A 19,203-nucleotide genomic window follows, 5' to 3' on the forward strand; every position below is an offset into this window, starting at 1 on the left:
AGTCTGGTTCATTTTTAGGCCTCTGATAGACGGAGAGAGATCAAAGAGATTTCCCCCACACAGATGCCATGGATGTGGTTCCAAAGCTGATTACTACAATATTCATTTCACTTTCATATCTTTGCAGGGAAACTTTATGGTGACGTTCCTTTTATAGAAGAAAGACACAGACATCGGTATGAGGTATGGCTGTTACACTGAATTACTGTGGAATATAGATGCTTAGTGTGACGAACCCCAGTGATCACAAGCGGGCCTCTGGAGAAGCTGTCCGGCCTGGTGTCCATAGGGCTCAGGGGAGAAGTGCCAGATTTCCCAGAGGAGGCGGGTAGGGGTGGGGAGACTCTGGTCTTGGCTTTCCAAAGGCAAAATCTTTAAGTATCTGCACATGGGACATTTCAGGACTCTCTGTTACCCTAACTGCTGTCTCTTAGACCGAGATAAAGTTGTTATCCTTATCCTGAACCTCCTGCCCTTTATTTTGGCAGAGTTGGGAAAAGGGTACTTGCATCTTCTGAACCAAATGCCTCTCGGGCTAGGGATGTGGCTCTGGGTATCACATGATGGACTCTTGGTTTGGGAGCCTCTTGGAAGCTACATTGAGCATGAAGCTTAGCGTCGCATGATGAAGAGGAGTTATTGTTGAGATTGCCGCGTGAGAAGCCTACGTCCCCCAAAATGCAAATTGTCTGTTCAGGGATTAATTGGTGTACCAATTACATTGCTTTTGACTGTGAAGAGTCAAAATTCCTGCTCATTATTCACTGATACCAGCCTAAGCAATAAGGAAATTTGTTATCTCAGGTAATAGGTAGTCCAGAGGCTTGGCGGGCTCCAGGCATGGTACAATCAGGGCTCTTGCTTTGTCTAGGAGTCCCTTGGCCCTACCCTTTTCTGTGTGTCTGCTTTGTCTTTAGGCTGGTCTCCCTCATAGTTGTAAGATGGCTGCCAGTGGCAAGTGAGGCAACATGCATCTCTCCTAAACCTGATTGGGTCAATTTAGATTACCTGCCCACTTGTGAACCAGTAACAGTTCAACTGCTATATATATATATATATAATCTCACATCTTCTTTATCCATCAGTGGACACTTATGTTGTTTCCATATCATGGCTATTGTAAATAATGCTGCAGTGAACATCTTTTTGAATTAGTGTTTTCATGTTCTTTGGATAGGTACCCAGAAGTGGAATAGCTAGGTCATATGGTAGTTCTACTCTTAATTTTTTGAGGAGTCTCCATACTGTTTTCCTTAGTGGCTGTACCAATTTACAGTCCCACCAGCATTGTAGGACTTTTCTCTACATCCTTTCCCACATTTGTTATTCCTTGTATTTTTGATGATAGCCTTTCTCACAGATATGAGGTGATAGCTCATTGTGGTTTTGATTTACATTTTCTTGATAATTAGCGATGTTGAGCATCTTTTCATGTACCTTTTGGCCATCTGTATGTCTTCTTTGGAAAAAGGTCCATTCAGATCCTCTGCCCATTTTTTAATTTTTTTTTTTTTTTTTTTGGTGTTGAGGTGTATGAGTTCCTTATATATTTTGGATATTAACCCCTTATCAGATATGTGATTTGCAAATATCTTCTCCTATTCAGTAGGTTGCCTTGTTTTGTTTGTTTGTTTGTTTTGGTCATGCTGCATGGCTTGCGGGACTTTAGTTCCCCAAGCAGAGATTGAACCCATGCCCCCTGCAGTGGAAGTGTGGAGTCCTAAGCACTGGACTGCCAGGGAATTCCCCACCTTTTTGTTTTGATGATGGTTTCCTTCGCTGTGTAGAAAGTTTTTAGTTTGATGTAGTCTCACAGTCCTACTTTTTGAAACTCATCTTTGGACAGTAGAAGATGGGCCTCCCAAATTTAAGGGCTGTGATCCAACTATTTCTCAGGTTCATCATGAATTTAAAAATAGGCTTTGAGATTTGAATATAAATAGAAATTAACTCCTAGTTAGAGCATCACCGAAATGGAAAATCCACCCAGTTGGTGGAGGACATTTTCATAAGCTGATACGTCTGTATTGCTCTGCTGTCCAAAGACACTTAATTTCTTGTTTTTCCAGGTGAATCCTAGCCTGATCAACCAACTTGAGCATAATGACTTAAGTTTTGTAGGCCAGGATGTCGACGGGGAGAGGATGGAGATCATTGAACTGGCAAGTAAGTGGGCTCTTCATTTTTGAAAATTTTTGTGGTGAGCTATTGTCTCTTTGTCGACTGTAAGCATACAAAGATATAACTTGAGACCCATTTTATTTGCTCTCCTTTTCCTCTCTCCTTTGAAATAAATATGCAGCTAAATAGAAATAATATGCACTAAATATAAAGTGCATGAAAAGCTAGATTGCTTATAATACTAATCATTTTGGGGCCTATTAGAGTGAACCTGCCATAAAATGATGTAGTGTTCGGAGCCTACCAGATCTACCAGTAGTATGCTTCCTAGCGTCCTTGCCCCCTCCCTGGGGTGTCTCTTGTTGCAGCTTCTGGGTTAGACGCTCTGGGAAAGGCAGGCAGCCCACTGTTGAGTAGCATTCTGCTTTCTCCCTCCTCTGAGGAAGAATGGCCCAGTGCCCCCCTCACTACTGGTGACTGACTGTGCAGCACATGTGACAATAGTTTGTTAGATAAACCATCCTCGTTATTGGATGCTTAGTGTGTACAGGGTACTCTAAAAATGGTAGCATCATTTTCTAGAACCTACCTTTTCCAATCTGTATACTTTAGGCTCCAGATAGCCCGAACTACTTACTCTTCTTCTAACTTTCCTACTGTTTTTTCCATTTTAGTCCACGTCACTGTTCTTCTACTTCAAATTCCTTTTCTCTGTCCCTTTCCTTTTCTGTCTCTCAACTGTTCAGGTATTTCAGAAGTCCCGAGCAGGGAGGAGTACTGAAGTTGGGAAAGGCTTCTTTGACCACTGTAGCATGTTACCTGGGCCCAGAAAGAAGGCAAGCAGTGGACATTGAGTGTGCACTCACTAGATACTTCTCACCAGACCCCTTGCTAGGGACTCTACGTGCCTTATGTAACTTACAAGGCAGGTGATGTTATTCCTGCTTTATGGAGAAGGAGGCCCGAGTGCAGAGAGGTTAAGCAACCTGCCAGGGCCGTCCAGCCAGTCCCTGGCGGGGCTGGAGCTAAACCAGGTGGGAGCCTCCTTCTGCCACCACCTCTGTGGGATTTTATTGTTCTTCTTGTTTTCATTGGACATTCCACTTAAGATTATCAATCCATGCCTGAAGTTTTAAATTAGAATATGAGGATGTATTTTCTGTAGTCCTTCTGATGGAAATGCCCATCATTTACAATTGTTATAGTGTGGATCACTGTTTGGTGTTGAAGTCTCTTAAGGCTGGCATGTGAGAGGGCAGAGAAATTTCTTATGCAAATGACTATTTGTTTACTTTGTTCAAGTACTTATTCTCTTTAATTCTCCTGTCTCTCATTATTACCAGCAAGCATTTAGAAGCTTCTTCATCGCAAGGATTTAGTTTCCCACTGACACTTTCAAATTTCATGTGGGTTGGAAAGGAAATGAGACCTGCTGTAAAACCTTGCAGTTTTTAAAAAGCTGACTGCAAGGGAATTCATTTTATTAAGGAAAAGTTCCCAGAAGATTTTGATCTTAGCTACCCTTATCACATCCATGAATCACTACATTCCTGAAGGAGTTCTAAAAGGAACAACAAAGCTTGAGATTAGTATAATGTCAGAATTTGTTTCAAAGCAATTAAGAGCATTATTTAAAAGATACTTTGACTGATAGAGCATCATCAAAATAAAAAGTTTTAGTCTCTTTCCTCATATTGGATTTTTTGGGTAAAGTGATTCAGAGCAACGATCCGTTCGTTCAAATATTCTTTCCCTGGCTATGACACGATCCGTTGCTTAGTTTCTGTCTCTAGTGGTACAAAAACACAATTATTGTCGGCTTCTTTCAGAGACATCCCTAGATGCTGTGCTGCAAGATTCATCACATCTTTAATTTAAAGAGGTATTGTTTTCCTTTCTAAGGGCAGATGGTTTCTCTTCTTCTTTTCTTGAGGGGACACTTTCCTGGGAGAAGGTGGCATTCCTCTCACCAAGCTTTCATACCTGAATGTTATTCTAATTCAAGGAGGCTTCTTCTTGGATATGATGTAGAGGATTTCTACACTGGATTTTTCTGGATTCAGAGCTGTCCAGTAGAATCTGCTGCAATAAGGGAGTATTCTGCCCTGTTCAGTATGGTAGCCACTAGCTGTGTGTGGCTATTTAGCACTTGAAATGTGCTCAGTTAATTTGAGTGAGTTTATTAAATGGTCACCTGTGGCCAGGGGCTACCATTTTGTGTAGCAAAGCTTTATTATTTTTTTTCAGGTTTCCCACTTTTATTTAGTTAAGTGAGGAGTAAAAATTAAAACAAACATGAAAAACTACTCTCTGATACTGCCACTATTTTATAAAGAAGACTCAAAATAGGAGAAGGATCATCATTATCATCATTTGAGAATTGAAAGATCAATCCTTTGCAGAAGAGAACAAATGGTGATCTTACATCAAAGCTTCTGAAGCGGGCAGTGAGCGCCCCAGGACACGCCTGGCCCCACGGGTGCAAATGGAGGCGTGAGCTAGTCAGACGATGGAAGCTGAAACCCCAGCTAGCCGACCAGGAACAGGACAAAGCTTCTCCCGGCTTCTGCGTCTATACCTGGACATTTACCCTACTTCTGAAGTCCTTTCCTGTTCTAAAGTTCCATAACCATTAGATGAGAACACTCTGCTAGCCTGCTACCTATTTTATTAGGATGAGGGATAAGCTTTAAATGATAACCTTAAGAGAGTGGACATTGCCGTTCAATCATCATTTCCTTACTACTGAGCAGTAGCTTTGGGTCTTCAGTAGTAAGTGATGGGGATTTGTGATTTTGAATTCCGTACTAGACTTTCAGATCACTTGATAAAGCATCTCATTGAAAGATTTAAAGTTATATTTACTTCCTCCTATAAAACTTGTATTTTATCATCTTCAGTTTGATATGTATATGGCCATTAAAACGATTTTTAAAGTAAGGAATACGTACTGACCATGCTTTGACTATAGCAATTATGGGATTAGAGAGTTGCCCAATCTCTAATTAGGAGTTGCTTCCTAATCTGGGAATAAACATAGTTTTTGAGAGTTCTGAGTGGGGAGAGGAATTTGTAATCCTAGAAAATTTCTACCCAGATTTGGAAATGTTGCCCTTTAATTTTTCCCATTCCCAAACAAGGGATTTCTGATACCTGAGAAAAGCTACTTTTCTGTTCCTATTACGTCTAGGAGAACTTGAATTGCTCATATAGGGACTTCTTACAACCCTCAATGTATAATAGCTTTATTTGCCCTCTGATAATGTAAGAAATATGTGTTCACTGTAAAGGTTCACACGATACAGAGAAGTATCAATATAAGGGAGAAAATAAAAATATCTTGAACTCTCACCCCTTGAGCCATAACCACCATTAACATCTTGAAAGGGCATCCTTTTATCACTTGGAGACTCTTCATCCCAAGAGATACGTTGGCATCGGCTGAAACATGAGTGCCTGTTCAGCTTCATGGTGCTATCCATGATTAATATCCAGCCCAGAGCTGTGACTAGAAAAGCAGTTATACATGGTGCATTCCCATGGGACCCATCCCTTGGGAAAGGAGACCTTGTGGAAAGTGGCCTGAAGCCATCTAAGAGAAAGAGTGACTTACAGTTAGCCTTAAGTATGAGGATACCAGGGTGCTGGGAGGGGACCTTTCCCCCCTACCCTCTTGAGTTCTTGTGGCTAGACTAATAATAAAATTGACCCAAGACAGATAAGCAGGAGAAAAATAAATTTTAACGCATGCAGACGGAGGTCTCATAGAAATGGGACCTAAGAAGCAGCCACAGCAGGCAGCCTTTATACTTTTTAGACAAAGAAACAATAAATATGTGAGGAATTAACAGGACAAAGAAACTTCGGCTTTGGGTGCTTAATTAGTGAAGAATCTAAACAAAGTTTGGGCTTGGGTAGTAAATTAAGAAGTCACAAGATGTGTTTCTATAGGCTTCTCTGCCCAAATTCCCTGTCTCTGGTGATAAGGGTATCCTTCCACTTCAGAGGCAGGAAGTACACCTTTCACAAGAGAGATTTACTTCCTGCTTTCAGGAGACTAGGTGGGGTATGTGTCAAAGCGTCCCTCTTGCATCAGCTCAATTTTTTTTTTTTAATTAATTCATTTACTTATTTTTGGCTGCGTTGGGTCTTCGTTGTGGTGCGCAGGCTTCTCATTGCGGTGGCTTCTCTTGTTGGTGAGCACGGGCTCTAGGTGCGCGGGCTTCAGTAGCTGTGGCACGTGGGCTCGGTAGCTGTGGCACGTGGGCTCAGTAGCTGTGGCTCGCGGGCTCTAGAGCGCAGGCTCAGTAGTTGTGGCTCACGGGCTCAGTTGCTCCGCGGCATGTGGGATCTTCCCGGACCAGGGCTCGAACCCATGTCCCCTGCACTGGCAGGCGGGTTCTTAACCACTGTTCCACCAGGGAAGTCCCCATCAGCTCAATCTTAAGTAACTTTAATTCAAAATAATCAATATGCCATTTAGGCATATTTTAGGGTGGCCTGCCCTGGGCCCCACCCATGGAAATGGAACCACTGTACCTCTGTGAAGGGTCTAGATAGCGGGCAGATTTGGAGAAAGCCGATCATCTTCCCATTCAAAAACTTTTGCTTAACTTTGCTCACTCTCTAACACCTTGCACAAATAAAATGCTGGATCTCTTATTAATGTGATGTGTTTTGCAATGTGAAATTCTGCTACCAAGTTGGATCATGGAAATAACTGGCTATGATGGTAACAAGTTAAATAATCATCTTACCGTTTAATGAGTTTTCTTATGTAAAGATAAGAAGACCTTTAAAGCTGTTCTCACATTTATCTGCTTCAATTGCATTATGATTATTCTCATTTCAGATCACCCCTATTTTGTCGGTGTCCAATTCCATCCTGAGTTTTCTTCGAGGCCAATGAAGCCTTCCCCTCCATACCTGGGGCTATTACTTGCGGCAACTGGGACTCTGAATGCCTACCTCCTTCAGGGATGCAAGCTGTCTTCCAGGTAACCAGCTTACAGTTCTTAGCAGTGACTTGAGATGCAGTTATCAACATGTTAGGTTTCTCATAAAATTTAATATCATTGTAGGATTTTTTTAAAAAGTGGAGAATCATTTTTTTCCCCTCTTAACAAGCATACTTTTTTCTCTTAGTGAAAATGATTTAATCACATCTACAGTGGTAATGTGTCAGCTTTCAAAATCAGCCTGATGCTAAGTATTGTTTTAGAGATTTTTGTCATTTTGATAGGTTAAAAAAGGGATTTTCTTTTGTTGACTTTTTGATTAATAAATATATATGAATATTTTATATGTTTATTGGCCTTTTGTTTTATGAATAGCCTGTTCATATCCTTTGCCCTATTTTTCCTTTTGCTATTATCCTTTTTCTTTTTTAAAAATAATTAATTAATTTTTGGCTGCGTTGGGTCTTCGTTGCTGTGCTTGGGCTTTCTCTAGTTGTGGCGAGCAGGTGCTGCTCTTCGTTGCGGTGTGTGGGTTTCTCATTGCGGTGGCTTCTCTTGCGGAGCACGGGCTCTGGGCGCGCGGGCTTCAGTAGTTGTGGCTCGCGGGCTCTAGGGCGCAGGCTCAGTAGTTGTGGCACACAGGCTTAGTTACTCTGCGGCATGTGGGATCTTCCCGGACCAGGGCTCGAACCTGTGTCCCCTGCATTTGCAGGAGGATTTTTAACCACTGTGCCACCAGGGAAATCCCCTCCTTTTTTCTTAATGATTGGTAAGCTCTTTATATATAAAGGACATTAATCCTTTGTTAGGTTACACATACTTTTTCAAAGTGATTTTGTTTTTTTTCTAAGTTGTTAATAGCTTTCATTACTTTTTGTTAGTTTTATCTTAGTTTTTATTTTCCCTAAAGTTTTAAATAAAGACTTTATGTAGTCCTTATTCATGTATTTTTTATTTATATGTGGTCAAATCTTTTACTTTTGTGGATTATGTCTTTAGTATCCTGCCTAAAGTCTTTCCCTATCAAAAGATTATTATATAAATAATTACCCATTTGTTTTCCACTAGCACTTTTATGGTTTCTCTTTTAAAAAATTTTTTGAATTGAAGTATAGTTTATTTACAATGTTGTGCTAATTTCTGCTGTACAGCTAAGTGACTCAGTTATACATGTATATACATTCTTTTTTAAATTTTCTTTTCCATTATGGTTTATTCCAGGAGATGGGATATAGTTCCCTGTGCTATACAGTAGGACCTCGTTGTTTATCCATTCTAAATGTAATAGTTTGCACCTAACAACCCCAAACTCCTAATCCACCCTTCTCCATCCCCCCACCCCTCACCCGTGGCAACCACAAGTCTGTTCTCTATGTCTGTGAGTCTGTTTCTGTTTTGTAGATAGGTTCATTTGTACTATATTTTAGATTCCACATATAAGTGATATCCTGTGGTATTTGTCTCTCTCTTTCTGACTTACTTCACTTAGTATGATAATCTCTAGTTGCCTCCTTGTTGCTGCAAATGGCATTATTTTGTTCTTTTTTATGGCTGAGTAATATTCCATTGTACTTATGTACCACATCTTCTTTATCCATTCATCTGTCAGTGCACATTTATGTTGTTTCCATGTCTTGGCTATTGTGAATAACGCTGCTATGAACATAGAGGTGTGGGTATCTTTTTGAATTATAGTTTTGTCCAAGTATACACCCAGGACTGGGATTGCTGGATCATATAGTAACTCTATTTTTAGTTTTCTGAGGAACCTCCATACTGTTTTTCCTAGTGGCTGCACCAATTTACATTCCCACCAACAGTGTAGGAGAGTTCCCTTTTCTCCACACACTCTCCAGCATTTGTTATTTGTAGACTTTTAAATGATGGCCATTCTGACTGGTGTGAGGTGATAGCTCATGGTAGTTTCAGTTTGCATTTCTCTAATGATTAGTGATGTTGAGCATCTTTTCATGTGTTTGTTGGCAATCTGTATGTGTTCTTTGGAGAAATGTCTATTTAGGTCTTCTGCCCATTTTTCAATTGGGTTGTTTGTTTTTTTTTTTTTTGGTTGACTTATATGAGTTGTTAGTATACTTTGGGGATTAAGCCCTTGTCCGTGGCATGATTTGCAAATATTTTCTACCATTCTGTAGGCTGTCTTTTTGGTTTTTTTTATGGTTTCCTTTGCTGTGTAAAAGCTTGTAAGTTTGATTAGGTCCCATTTGTTTATTTTTGTTTTTATTTCTATTGCCTTGGGAGACTGATATGGTTTCAATTTTATATTTTCAATTTGTAATCTATATGGACTTTAGTTTTGGTGTATTGTGTGAGGCAGGGAATCTGCATCCCCCTTACACTGCCCCCCGGCCCCACCCTGCCAATGAAGTAATTTAGATTTGTTTCAGGGATTTCTGTTTTGTTCCATTGGTGATTTCATCTCTTTTTTCTGAATCCTTACCACCCTTTTCATTATCATAGGATTATTGTAAATCAAGCCCTTATCTACCCTACTCTCATTTTTATTCAACATTTTAAAAAATGTGTTTTGTTCTCTTCTGGAGGACCTGTATAATGATTTTTAGAGCCAAGTTTGAATAAAAAAATCCCTTAGGGATTTTCGTTAAAATTTCTTTATATTTAGGGGCTTCCCTGGTGGCGCAGTGGTTGAGAGTCCGCCTGCCGATGCAGGGGACGCGGGTTCGTGCCCCGGTCCGGGAGGATCCCATATGCCGTGGAGCGGCTGTGCCCGTGAGCCATGGCCGCTGGGCCTGCGCGTCTGGAGCCTGTGCTCCGCAACGGGAGAGGCCACAACAGTGAGAGGCCTGCGTACCGCAAAAAAAAATATATATATATATATATATATATATATATATATATTTCTTTATATTTAAATACTGATTTGGGGAGAATTTACATCTTTACTTCCTCTCATCTAAGAATATTGTATGTAATAACTTTCAAAGTGAAAGGAACTAGCCGGAATCATGTTCTTAGGTAGGGGTTATTACCACAATAACTGGATACATCTTGTTTAGAAGATTACCATTGTGGACCCTCATCCTAGCAAATGAGCCTGGCGATATTGCATTTGAGGACTGCCAGGATCGCTGTGTGGTGTGTCTACATGTGCTTTGTTACACAAGCCTGCTTGTTTGCGATATTACCTGCTAGGAGAGACTCACAGCTCTCTAGCATTTCCTTTAACTGTGTGTTCAGATGGGAATAGCTTTACATATTTTGCATGTTGGGTCTCTTAATGAATTAATGATCACTCCCTGCACTCTTGAACGAGTGCAGTGGTTTTCACACCGTGCCTGTGGAGCTGGAATCCAGGCTGCCATGAGGAGTAGACTGGGATTGGGGCGGGGAGGGGGGGATGTTTCCAGGCTCTTCCCTGCTTCAGCTTCCCTACTTCAGTGGAGCTTCAGCTCCACTTTTCCTGGCTCACGTGGCCTGGTTCTGCATGAGATTGCAAATGAAGATGAGCTTCCTGTGCTGTGAGGCTGCATGGCTTACACAGCAGATTGGACATTCCAGTGTGGTCCCATGTTGGATATATGCTCTGTCCCTTCCCAAACACTTTATTGTCTCCATTATTTCAGGTGCTCACACGTGAAAGGAGGATGACGGTGGAACAAGTGAGATGGCTGGGAGAAATAACGCACACAAAATCGTTCATGCATAACTATCTGGTTGTTTGCAAGCATCAACTAATATAGAAATGGCGTCTGGTTTGTGTGGTCCGCCCACCTGTGTGCTGGCTGGCCCGCCAGTTCTTGCCTGGGGCCTGGTGGTCTCTGGGTAAAGCTCACCAGTAGTTTCTGAGAAAAGTGACTGCTTGCCAGCAACTGCTGAGCGAGGCACAGTGTCTCAGAAAGAAAGGAAAGATCTCTTAACAAGACTCTGATGCTGGGATTGGGATCACAGCTGACTAGCAGGCTTCCATGGTGGTCAGAGAATTCCTGTCTATCAGCCACCAACTGGTGTGGTCCTTAAGAGCAGCCAGCATCTTATTTATCTTGGTCTCCCTGGCTCCCTAGCATGCAGTGGTTGCTTACTACCCATTACAGTACTAAATGTAGGTAGCAGGGGAGGATATAGTCTAGTATAATCTTGACACCTTGCAGGGGGTTTTCCAACTAAGAATGGTGCCCATAATTAATCCAGTGGCAGACCCTAGGATTCCAGAGGAACCTTGCACTTCAGCTCCTCTCTGCCTGGTTCCATGGTGTTAGTGAGCACTGAAAAGCAAATAACTGCTTTGATGGCCAGGCTCTAATGTGAGCTGAGTTGGGACTGTATTTCTGTCAAACAAGATTACTGTCTGTAATCAATCCTAAACAAATGTGTCAAGAAATATGAACACTAGACTAATGACTTCCTTTCCCAGAAATTGGCTGATATTATTTAAATGTATGGCACGTGTGCCGCTGATGTCTTTAAAACCCACAATGAAAAAAAAAAAAAATCCTTGGCTTTGAGCAAATACACCTGGGCTCTAACCTTTGCTTTCCGCTTCGTGGAGAACATTTATCTTTTATTGCCTGGGAAGTTGCAGTAAGAATATTATTTTGGGATCTAGAGCTGGTGAGCTGAACTCTCAGCTACTCTGGTATCTATAGAATGGCAGCAGTTATGAAGACCAGGTCCACCACCTGTGGTGGTCTGTTCAAGAGGCATAATAGTTTTTTCTTTTTTTTTTTTTTTGGCGGTACGCGGGCCTCTCACTGCTGTGGCCTCTCCCGTTGCGGAGCACAGGCTCCAGACGCGCAGGCTCAGCGGCCATGGCTCACGGGCCCAGCTGCTCCTCGGCACGTGGGATCTTCCTGTACTGGGGCACGAACCCGTGTTCCCTGCATCGGCAGGCGGATTCTCAACCACTGCGCCACCAGGGAAGCCCCCAGGCATAGTAGTTTTAGGATAGTATTTAAAGTTTTTTTTTAGGTTTTTATAAGTTACTCAGAAGTACTTGCAAAATCAAACTAAGTCTTGTTTTGGGGGTCCCCCAAGACCACCCACACATTCGATGATTGACTAGAAGGAATCAGAATATAGTTGTACTCATGGCTAAAATTCATTTCAGTGACAGAGTAAGCATATACAGCTGGCTCAGTAAGGGAAAGAGGCATAAGTAGAGTCTGGAGAAATCTATCTGCAGGTTTCCTATGTTCTCTCCCTCCTGTGAGAGGTCACACAGAGCTCACCCTCCCTCCAGCAGTAAAAATGCAGTGTGTAATGTTTATGCCCAGAGAAGCCCATTTGACACTTAAGAGTTTAGAGTTTCTATAGGAGACTGGTCACATGGGCATTCTCTGTCTAGCAACCACCCAAATTCCAGGCTCCCAGAAGGATAGCAAGCGCTCACCACAAATCACCTTGCTTGTACAAACAGCCTAGGCCCAGTGAAATGACCTTATCAGTTAGTAATGGAGAAAACGTTCTGAAAGCTAAGTTCCCCAGCAAGCAGGCCCTTCTAAAGATAGCAGCCTCAGGCCTGCTGTGTTAACTCTTTTGCACAAGTCTAATAAACCATTTTTAGAATAAAGAAATCCAATGGGAAATTATGGTCCATTAAATAAATCATTGTAATTCCTTGCTGAGGTCTCTCCCCTGGTGTCTAAATATAATTTGTCCCATGTTTAAACGGTATCCACAAATTTGCGTGGCTTTGCGGTGTATGATGTAATAGAATGAGACTGCTTCATGTAATTGTAATAAAAAATTGTAGATTTATACTAAATAGGATATCCAAAGGTTCTTATAATTGCAGGTTTTTCAGTATCTAGAAACAAAGCACAGGATCCCTGTCCAGAATTCCATTTTTTTTTAAAATAGCAGTATAGTTGATTTACAGTGTTGTGTTAGTTTCTGGTGTACAGTAAGGTGATTCAGTTTTATATATATATTCTTTTCCATTATATTCGTTCCATTACGGTACGCGGGCCTCTCACTGTTGTGGCCTCTCCCGTTGCGGAGCACAGGCTCCGGACGCGCAGGCTCAGCGGCCATGGCTCACGGGCCCAGCCGCTCCGCGGCATGTGGGATCTTCCCGGACTGAGGCACGAACCCGTGTCCCCTGCATCGGCAGGCGGACTCTCAACCACTGCGCCACCAGGGAAGCCCTCCAGTCCATATTTAAATTTCTCCATTTATCCCCAAATGTATCTTTAGCTTTTTTTTGAAATCAAAAAAATGTAATCAGTGCTCAATTTGAGGTTCATTTGGTTATGTTTCCTTAGTTTCTTTTAATCTGGGTAAATCACCCTCTCGTTTTCAGTTCTGCATAACATTGACTTTAATAAAGAGGCCAGGCCAATTGTCTTGTAGCAATGACCAGAATTTGGATTCATCTGATTGTTTTCTCATGATTAGAATCAGGTTAGACATTTTGGGAAGAATATTTCATTGGGGCTGTTTTAGACTTTATACAGACACGTCAGGAGACATGTAAGGCACATAACCTTCCCTCTGTTGTCACACGGTGGATGGTGCTGAGTTTATCACCTGGTTAAGGTAGTGACTGTGTGGACGTCTCTTTTGTAAAGAAACATTTTTTTCCATTTTAGTTTCTAAAATACCATCCCCCACTGAAATGAACTAGGGTTCCTGGAAGAAATGCTTGGTTTCAGGTCTGGGTCAGGGAAAGTACAAGATGAGCCCAGAATGTATTGCTAGACTTAAAGGAAGGGAGAGTTCAAAAACCAAGGGGGAGATTTTGTATAAGATCAAAGAAGCCACTTGAAAGGGGCTCACTTTGGACAGTTTGAACATCAAAAACAATAATGACAAAATTGGATTATAACACATTACATTTTTTAAAAATTCCATAATAATACTCAAAAAAAACCAGAAGGCCAATTAAAAGAAATGTAGATGCAACCCCCAATGTAATAACTGAGTCAAATAAGGATCATCAGTGGATGCCAAAACCATTGGATGAAAGGTTTCGGAAAACAGGATATTCATATGTTCTCAAAGCATCACCACAGAGTCTTTATTAATTACAAAAGCCTGTCTTTTGAACTGAACACCTCGTACACACTTTTCCAAGTTGCATGATGCTCTTGCTGTTTGGTGGCTGCGTGCTTCAGCATCCACTCAATGCGCCACATGTGCTGGAGCTCACGCCATCCCAACCATGGTGCTGGGTGCAGGAGAATCAACTGCAAGTCCAATAAGAACACACACCCTGTCCTGGGGGACTCATCGGGTAGTATAATGGTTCTCTACATTTTGAGGCTGACAAATCACCTTCCAAGAAAGTGATGAAAGCTGTGGACCCACTTCCTGGAAGACTGCACACACATAGCAATTGGAACGGTATTCATATCCCAGAAGCCTCCCATCCATCGAATCCATCGATATTCTTCTAGGGGTCCTCAGATACAGACCCCCAGCTAGGATAGTCTTTATAAAAAGGGGATGGTAATAGTACTCACTTCACATGGTAGTGATGAAGGGTACGTTTTATTCTAAATGGAAAGCACTTAGCACAGTGCCTGGTCTATGGTAGGAAATTAAATGGGAATTATTATTGTGCTATTATTAATTTCACCTTAGTTCCCGTCTCCTTCATCTCTTGCCTACTCAAAGCCTCCTAGCTGGTCTCCAGGCCTCCAGCTTTCCTCTTCTCAGTCCATCTTCTGCTGGCAGAATGCTCTTCCTGCATTATTTTGGAGCTTGAATCTCTAAATGGCTTCTCTTGACTCACACAACATAAAATGCCCACAAATCCCTACGGAACAGCCTGAACTCCCCCAGAGGGTTTAGTGCTTTGGCTTCAGCTCTCACGTCTCCCTTGGCTCCTGTTATACATTCCTGAAGTGCTTAGCGAGAAGGGAATGCCAATCTGTAGCCTGTTAGGATGCTGGTTCCCCAAATTGTTACTGATGGTGGGCATCAGAGGTGGGTGTGGCCTCTCCGCTGATTATATATAGAGTGTGCATTTCTCCCTCTAAGGCATCCTTATCCCACTTTGGGTGTCTCTTTCTATTTGACTAGGAGAGTAAGATACTCCTTTTCTCCTGTGTGAATCTAATGTGCATTTTCCAGCACTGTTCTAAACTTGGAATCACCTTCCTTTTTATTTTAACTCTTGGGCTACGTGGTTGATGTTGCCAGGGGCCATTCTTGCAGTATAAGGTGCAAATATTTTATTTTTGTGGGGACAGTGTGGGCAAGTAGAGCGGGTGCTCTGGGTTTATTTTCTGGATCTGCCACTTACTGGGTAATTTTTTTCCAAGTCCCCAGTCCTAAACCTCAGGATCTTCATCCTTTAGGGTTGCTGTGAGGAACAGTTGAGATGGTGCTTTGTAAACTTTCAACTGATATAAAAATACTACTTTTCCTCCTTCGTTACATTTCAAGCAAAAGTGAACTGGAAAAAAATATTCTTTTTTGCTTTCTTTTTTGCCAGTTCTTTTAAACATCTTTAAAACAGCCCCCCTCCCTTATTGTTGGACTCCAAAACCACACCTGGAGACTTTTTCTTGTAAAGTACTGCTGATAAACCCCATTTGAGTATGCCTTCCGTCAGGGATTAAACGTTGCTTAAAAGGTGCTCTTTATTGATCGTGATTCACTGCCGGTAGATGATGTGGTGCCAGCCAGGGACGGAGTCAATAGAGATATAGACTCCTGTGCTTTCAACGCCCTGCTAGGGTTGTGTTCTACCGTTTACTATTCAACGCAAAACTCATTCACAGCATACTAAGTTTTTATTCCATTGCTCTTATATTTTATGGCTTCCGGGGGCTCTTTGAGAAGGAAGGAAGCATAGCAATAACAATGCTTTGGGGGAAACTGTGTGCATGGAAACCTGTTTTAAAACATGCTTTCTCCATATGAGATGGATTTTGATATAAAGTGTTATAGGAATGTATGCATGCTGGGAATCTTAAGTATGCTATTAAATTTTTTTTAAATTCCGACCACCTCTTTTTGTTAATGGAGAAGAAATGGTTTAATGGCTTCATCAGGGTAGCAAAGAAGGTGGACTATATGAGACATTACTCTACCCCTTGCCCTGGTGCCTTGGAATATATGTTTTCTTATATTGGGAATTTATTAGGAACCAGGAGTCTTGGACAAACAAACTTGACTATGACAAGCCTTTTGTTTGTCAAAGAACCACATGTAGACCATAGCGGTCAAGTCTTGTAAGTCCAGCCAGTGTTTAAGGATAGCGATTCCCTTGCGTTGCTGCTGGTGATTTTGATTTTGTCTTGTAAGAAATAGTACAGTAAAAAACTTTTTTTAAAAGAGTGCTTCCGTTATTTGGGGGGTACATGCATGTATGAGAGAGAGTTGCTGTGATTTTGACTGTACATAGCCAGACCTTAAAAAAAACCTTTCTTAGGGAGTGATAAGGAGAACCACTGCATGGTGATTATGGTTTTTTGTTTTTTTTAAAATCATCATTCATTTGTTTTTAAATCAATGCTATCCAATAGAACTTTTTGCAGTGATGGAAATGTTCTATAATCTGCACTGTCCAATATGGCAGCTGCCAACCACATATGGCTGTTGAGCAGTTGAAGTGTGGCTCAGTGTGTACACGCGAGGAATGGAATTTTAAATTTTATTTGGTTTTAGTTGATTTAAATTTAGATAGCTACAAAAAAAAAAAATTTAGATAGCTACTGTGGCTCGTGGCTACCACATCGGACAGTGCAGGTTTAAAATTTTCTGCTCCTCAAAGGTAACAAGGCACACACGAATAGTTCTGTATTCTGCGGCATTTCAAAAAATTTAACACGTAAGACCCTAATATCTAATAACTCTCCCCACTGAGAAGTGTGTGTGTGTGTGTGTGTGTGTGTGTGTGTGTGTGTATGTACAGAGGTTATTTTAAAAGACAGGTTGTCTTAAGATAGAGCTGAGATGTCTCGAATTAAGTGAAAATATGCCCCGATAAGTATCTTATGACTTAAGTCCGTTCTGTGTGAAACGAAAATGAAGCCCTGAGTCTTACATGGCACAGAGCAGCACCCACATTTTATTGGATGTGCAGGAACCACTGCTGTCCTGCATGTGGAATTGTGTTTCTAGCACTTGTGTTTTGCTGGAGCATGAATGCCATAAAAGCAGCATGTTTATTTCGCAGCATTGCCTATTTTGAGAATTCCGTTCTTGAGTGTTGTGGTTTATGTGGTTGTTCCACCTCCGCCCCTGAACACATATGGAAGAAAGTTAGTGAACCGTCATTCGCCTTGGAGCTCCCCTTTGTTAGACTCAACCTGTACCATTTTGATGCCTTGGCAGAGTTTGGGGCTGACAGCCAGCAGACAGGAAATGAGAGCCATTAGGTTAGACCCACCCAAGTCCACTTGCTGAAGTGGGTAGGGAATTATTCTTGGTACAGGAAAGACTTCTGAAAATCATGCGCTTGGCAGTTTTCGCCGCTTCTTTATATTTCCATGACTTTTTGAGAGATGCCATGTTGTAAACACATAGCCCCCATAAACAGCAACAGCTCATATTTTCATATAATTTCAGAGCGCGTTTATGCATTCTCTTTCGGCCCTCATAACATTTTGATGAGGTGGTAGGTATTGTTACTACTTTTTTCTAGACTCTCAGGCATGTGGCTAATAACCAGTACAACCAGGAGTGTGGGGGCGAGGATGTGGGCCCACCCCACTTCTCCATGGGCTCGGAGGTGGGGAAGGAAGCTTGAGATACTTGAGAAAATGGAGTTCCCTTGGCCCTTTGGACCTTCTCACTTGTGGTGTCAGGGTACATGCCCTGTGGGGCCCACTGCAGCACACAGCTTCGACTTGAGCCTGTGGCCTGGGTTAGCACGATGGGGATCCTGGTCCCACCTTGAACGAGCTGTGTGCCTAGCGAGTCACTTGAACATCCTTGACCTTCATTTCTTCTCACATAGGGAGTTGAGTGCATGTTCCAAATCCCCTTTAGTTGCAGAGAACCAGGAGGGACTCAACGTTTGCGTAGTAAGAGTGCATGGATAAGGATATATCAATTTTGGGGGGTTGTTTTTTAAAAATATATTTTCTTTGGTTATTCCTGTGTTTTCTTTATTAGAAACCCTTTTGTAACAGTAGAAGTGGTTTTCCTGAATTAAAATCTAACTAGGAGGTATCTTCTACTTGATTGGCTTTAAGGATATGTTGATTTCTTTGTTCACCTAAGTAATCTTGTCTTTTCTGCCAATTCTTGATCTTTTTCTGTGTCTTCTCCATACTCTAGCCCCACCCTCCCCCTTTCCAGTATTTTTTCCAAAAGTCAGGGAGGAGAGTGAGGTTGTCTGTTATGATTTTGTTTATGTATTTATTGATATTTACTCCATATGTTTAGGGTAAATCTTTGTTTTCTAGCCTGTCAGCTTAGGGTTTTTCCAATTGTTCCCTCTCCTCTCTTTAAAATAAGTGGATTTTCACCTCTTATGGAATTCAGACTTCTATTGCTATAAGTCAGCAAAAACTTGGCCAAGGCTAGGATTGGGTCAGTCATAAAACACTTACTTCCTGACAATGTCATCTTCGTAGATCAGTAGAACTCTTGAGGGGTTGATCAACCTGCTGACTTATTGGAACCAAGCAAGAGGAACCCCAAACTGAGTCTGTGGCTCAAAGTGAAAGTACAATTACAGGCCCATCTCATGGAGAAGGTGTATTTCTTCGGGAACCCAAGATGGCGGCATCTATGTCAATAATCAGTCCTACTTTGAATACTACATGTAACTTGAGGTAGTTGGAGCATCACATAAAGTTTCTAATTTGAGAATAGCAAAATTGTGCAAATTATTTCTCAAACCCTTGGACCTACGAGAATGTTTATTGGAATGGAAAACTTTCATGCTGTTGACCTATATTAGTGGTCTTCAGAAGGTTATAAATTTCAGTCTAAATTGAAATGCTTTTATAAATTTTCTGAATAAGGTACTTCCAATTTAAGACACAAGCAAATGATCAGTTCCTCTGACAAAAGAAGGAGACCGTTGGTTGTGGTTGGACTCACGTCTTCCTGGAGTGACTAGGAAGTAATAATAGAATATTCCTTAGTATCTTCTCTTAGTGGGGGTTAATTATGGAAAGCGTTTAGGATTGTAAATAGGATAATTGCCCAGAGTTTTTTTACACCTTGCTAAGTTAATTCGTCT

At 41.5% G+C, this 19,203-nt stretch overlaps 1 protein-coding gene across 6 annotated transcripts in view; it reads left to right on the forward strand.

The window, feature by feature from the left end:
* Positions 1-19,203, forward strand: part of CTPS2 (CTP synthase 2) — a 112,457-nt gene that overhangs the window by 87,619 nt on the left and 5,635 nt on the right. For 3 of the 6 annotated variants that reach the window (XM_022562725.3, XM_022562722.3, XM_022562731.2), the window contains 3 exons: positions 128-183; positions 2,070-2,166; positions 6,974-7,118. In XM_022562725.3, the coding sequence (XP_022418433.1) occupies positions 128-183; positions 2,070-2,166; positions 6,974-7,118 (298 nt within the window). Of the gene's footprint in view, positions 1-127; positions 186-2,069; positions 2,167-3,950; positions 4,004-6,973; positions 7,119-10,681 lie in introns of those variants that run through there. The other 3 variants (XM_022562723.3, XM_089904754.1, XR_002643118.3) reach the window with 3 other exon arrangements.

Source organism: Delphinapterus leucas, chromosome X (assembly GCF_059928025.1).
Source record: "Delphinapterus leucas isolate spDelLeu-1000000601 "Yukka" chromosome X, BTC_Dleu_Yukka2, whole genome shotgun sequence".
NCBI classification, from domain to species: domain Eukaryota; kingdom Metazoa; phylum Chordata; class Mammalia; order Artiodactyla; family Monodontidae; genus Delphinapterus; species Delphinapterus leucas.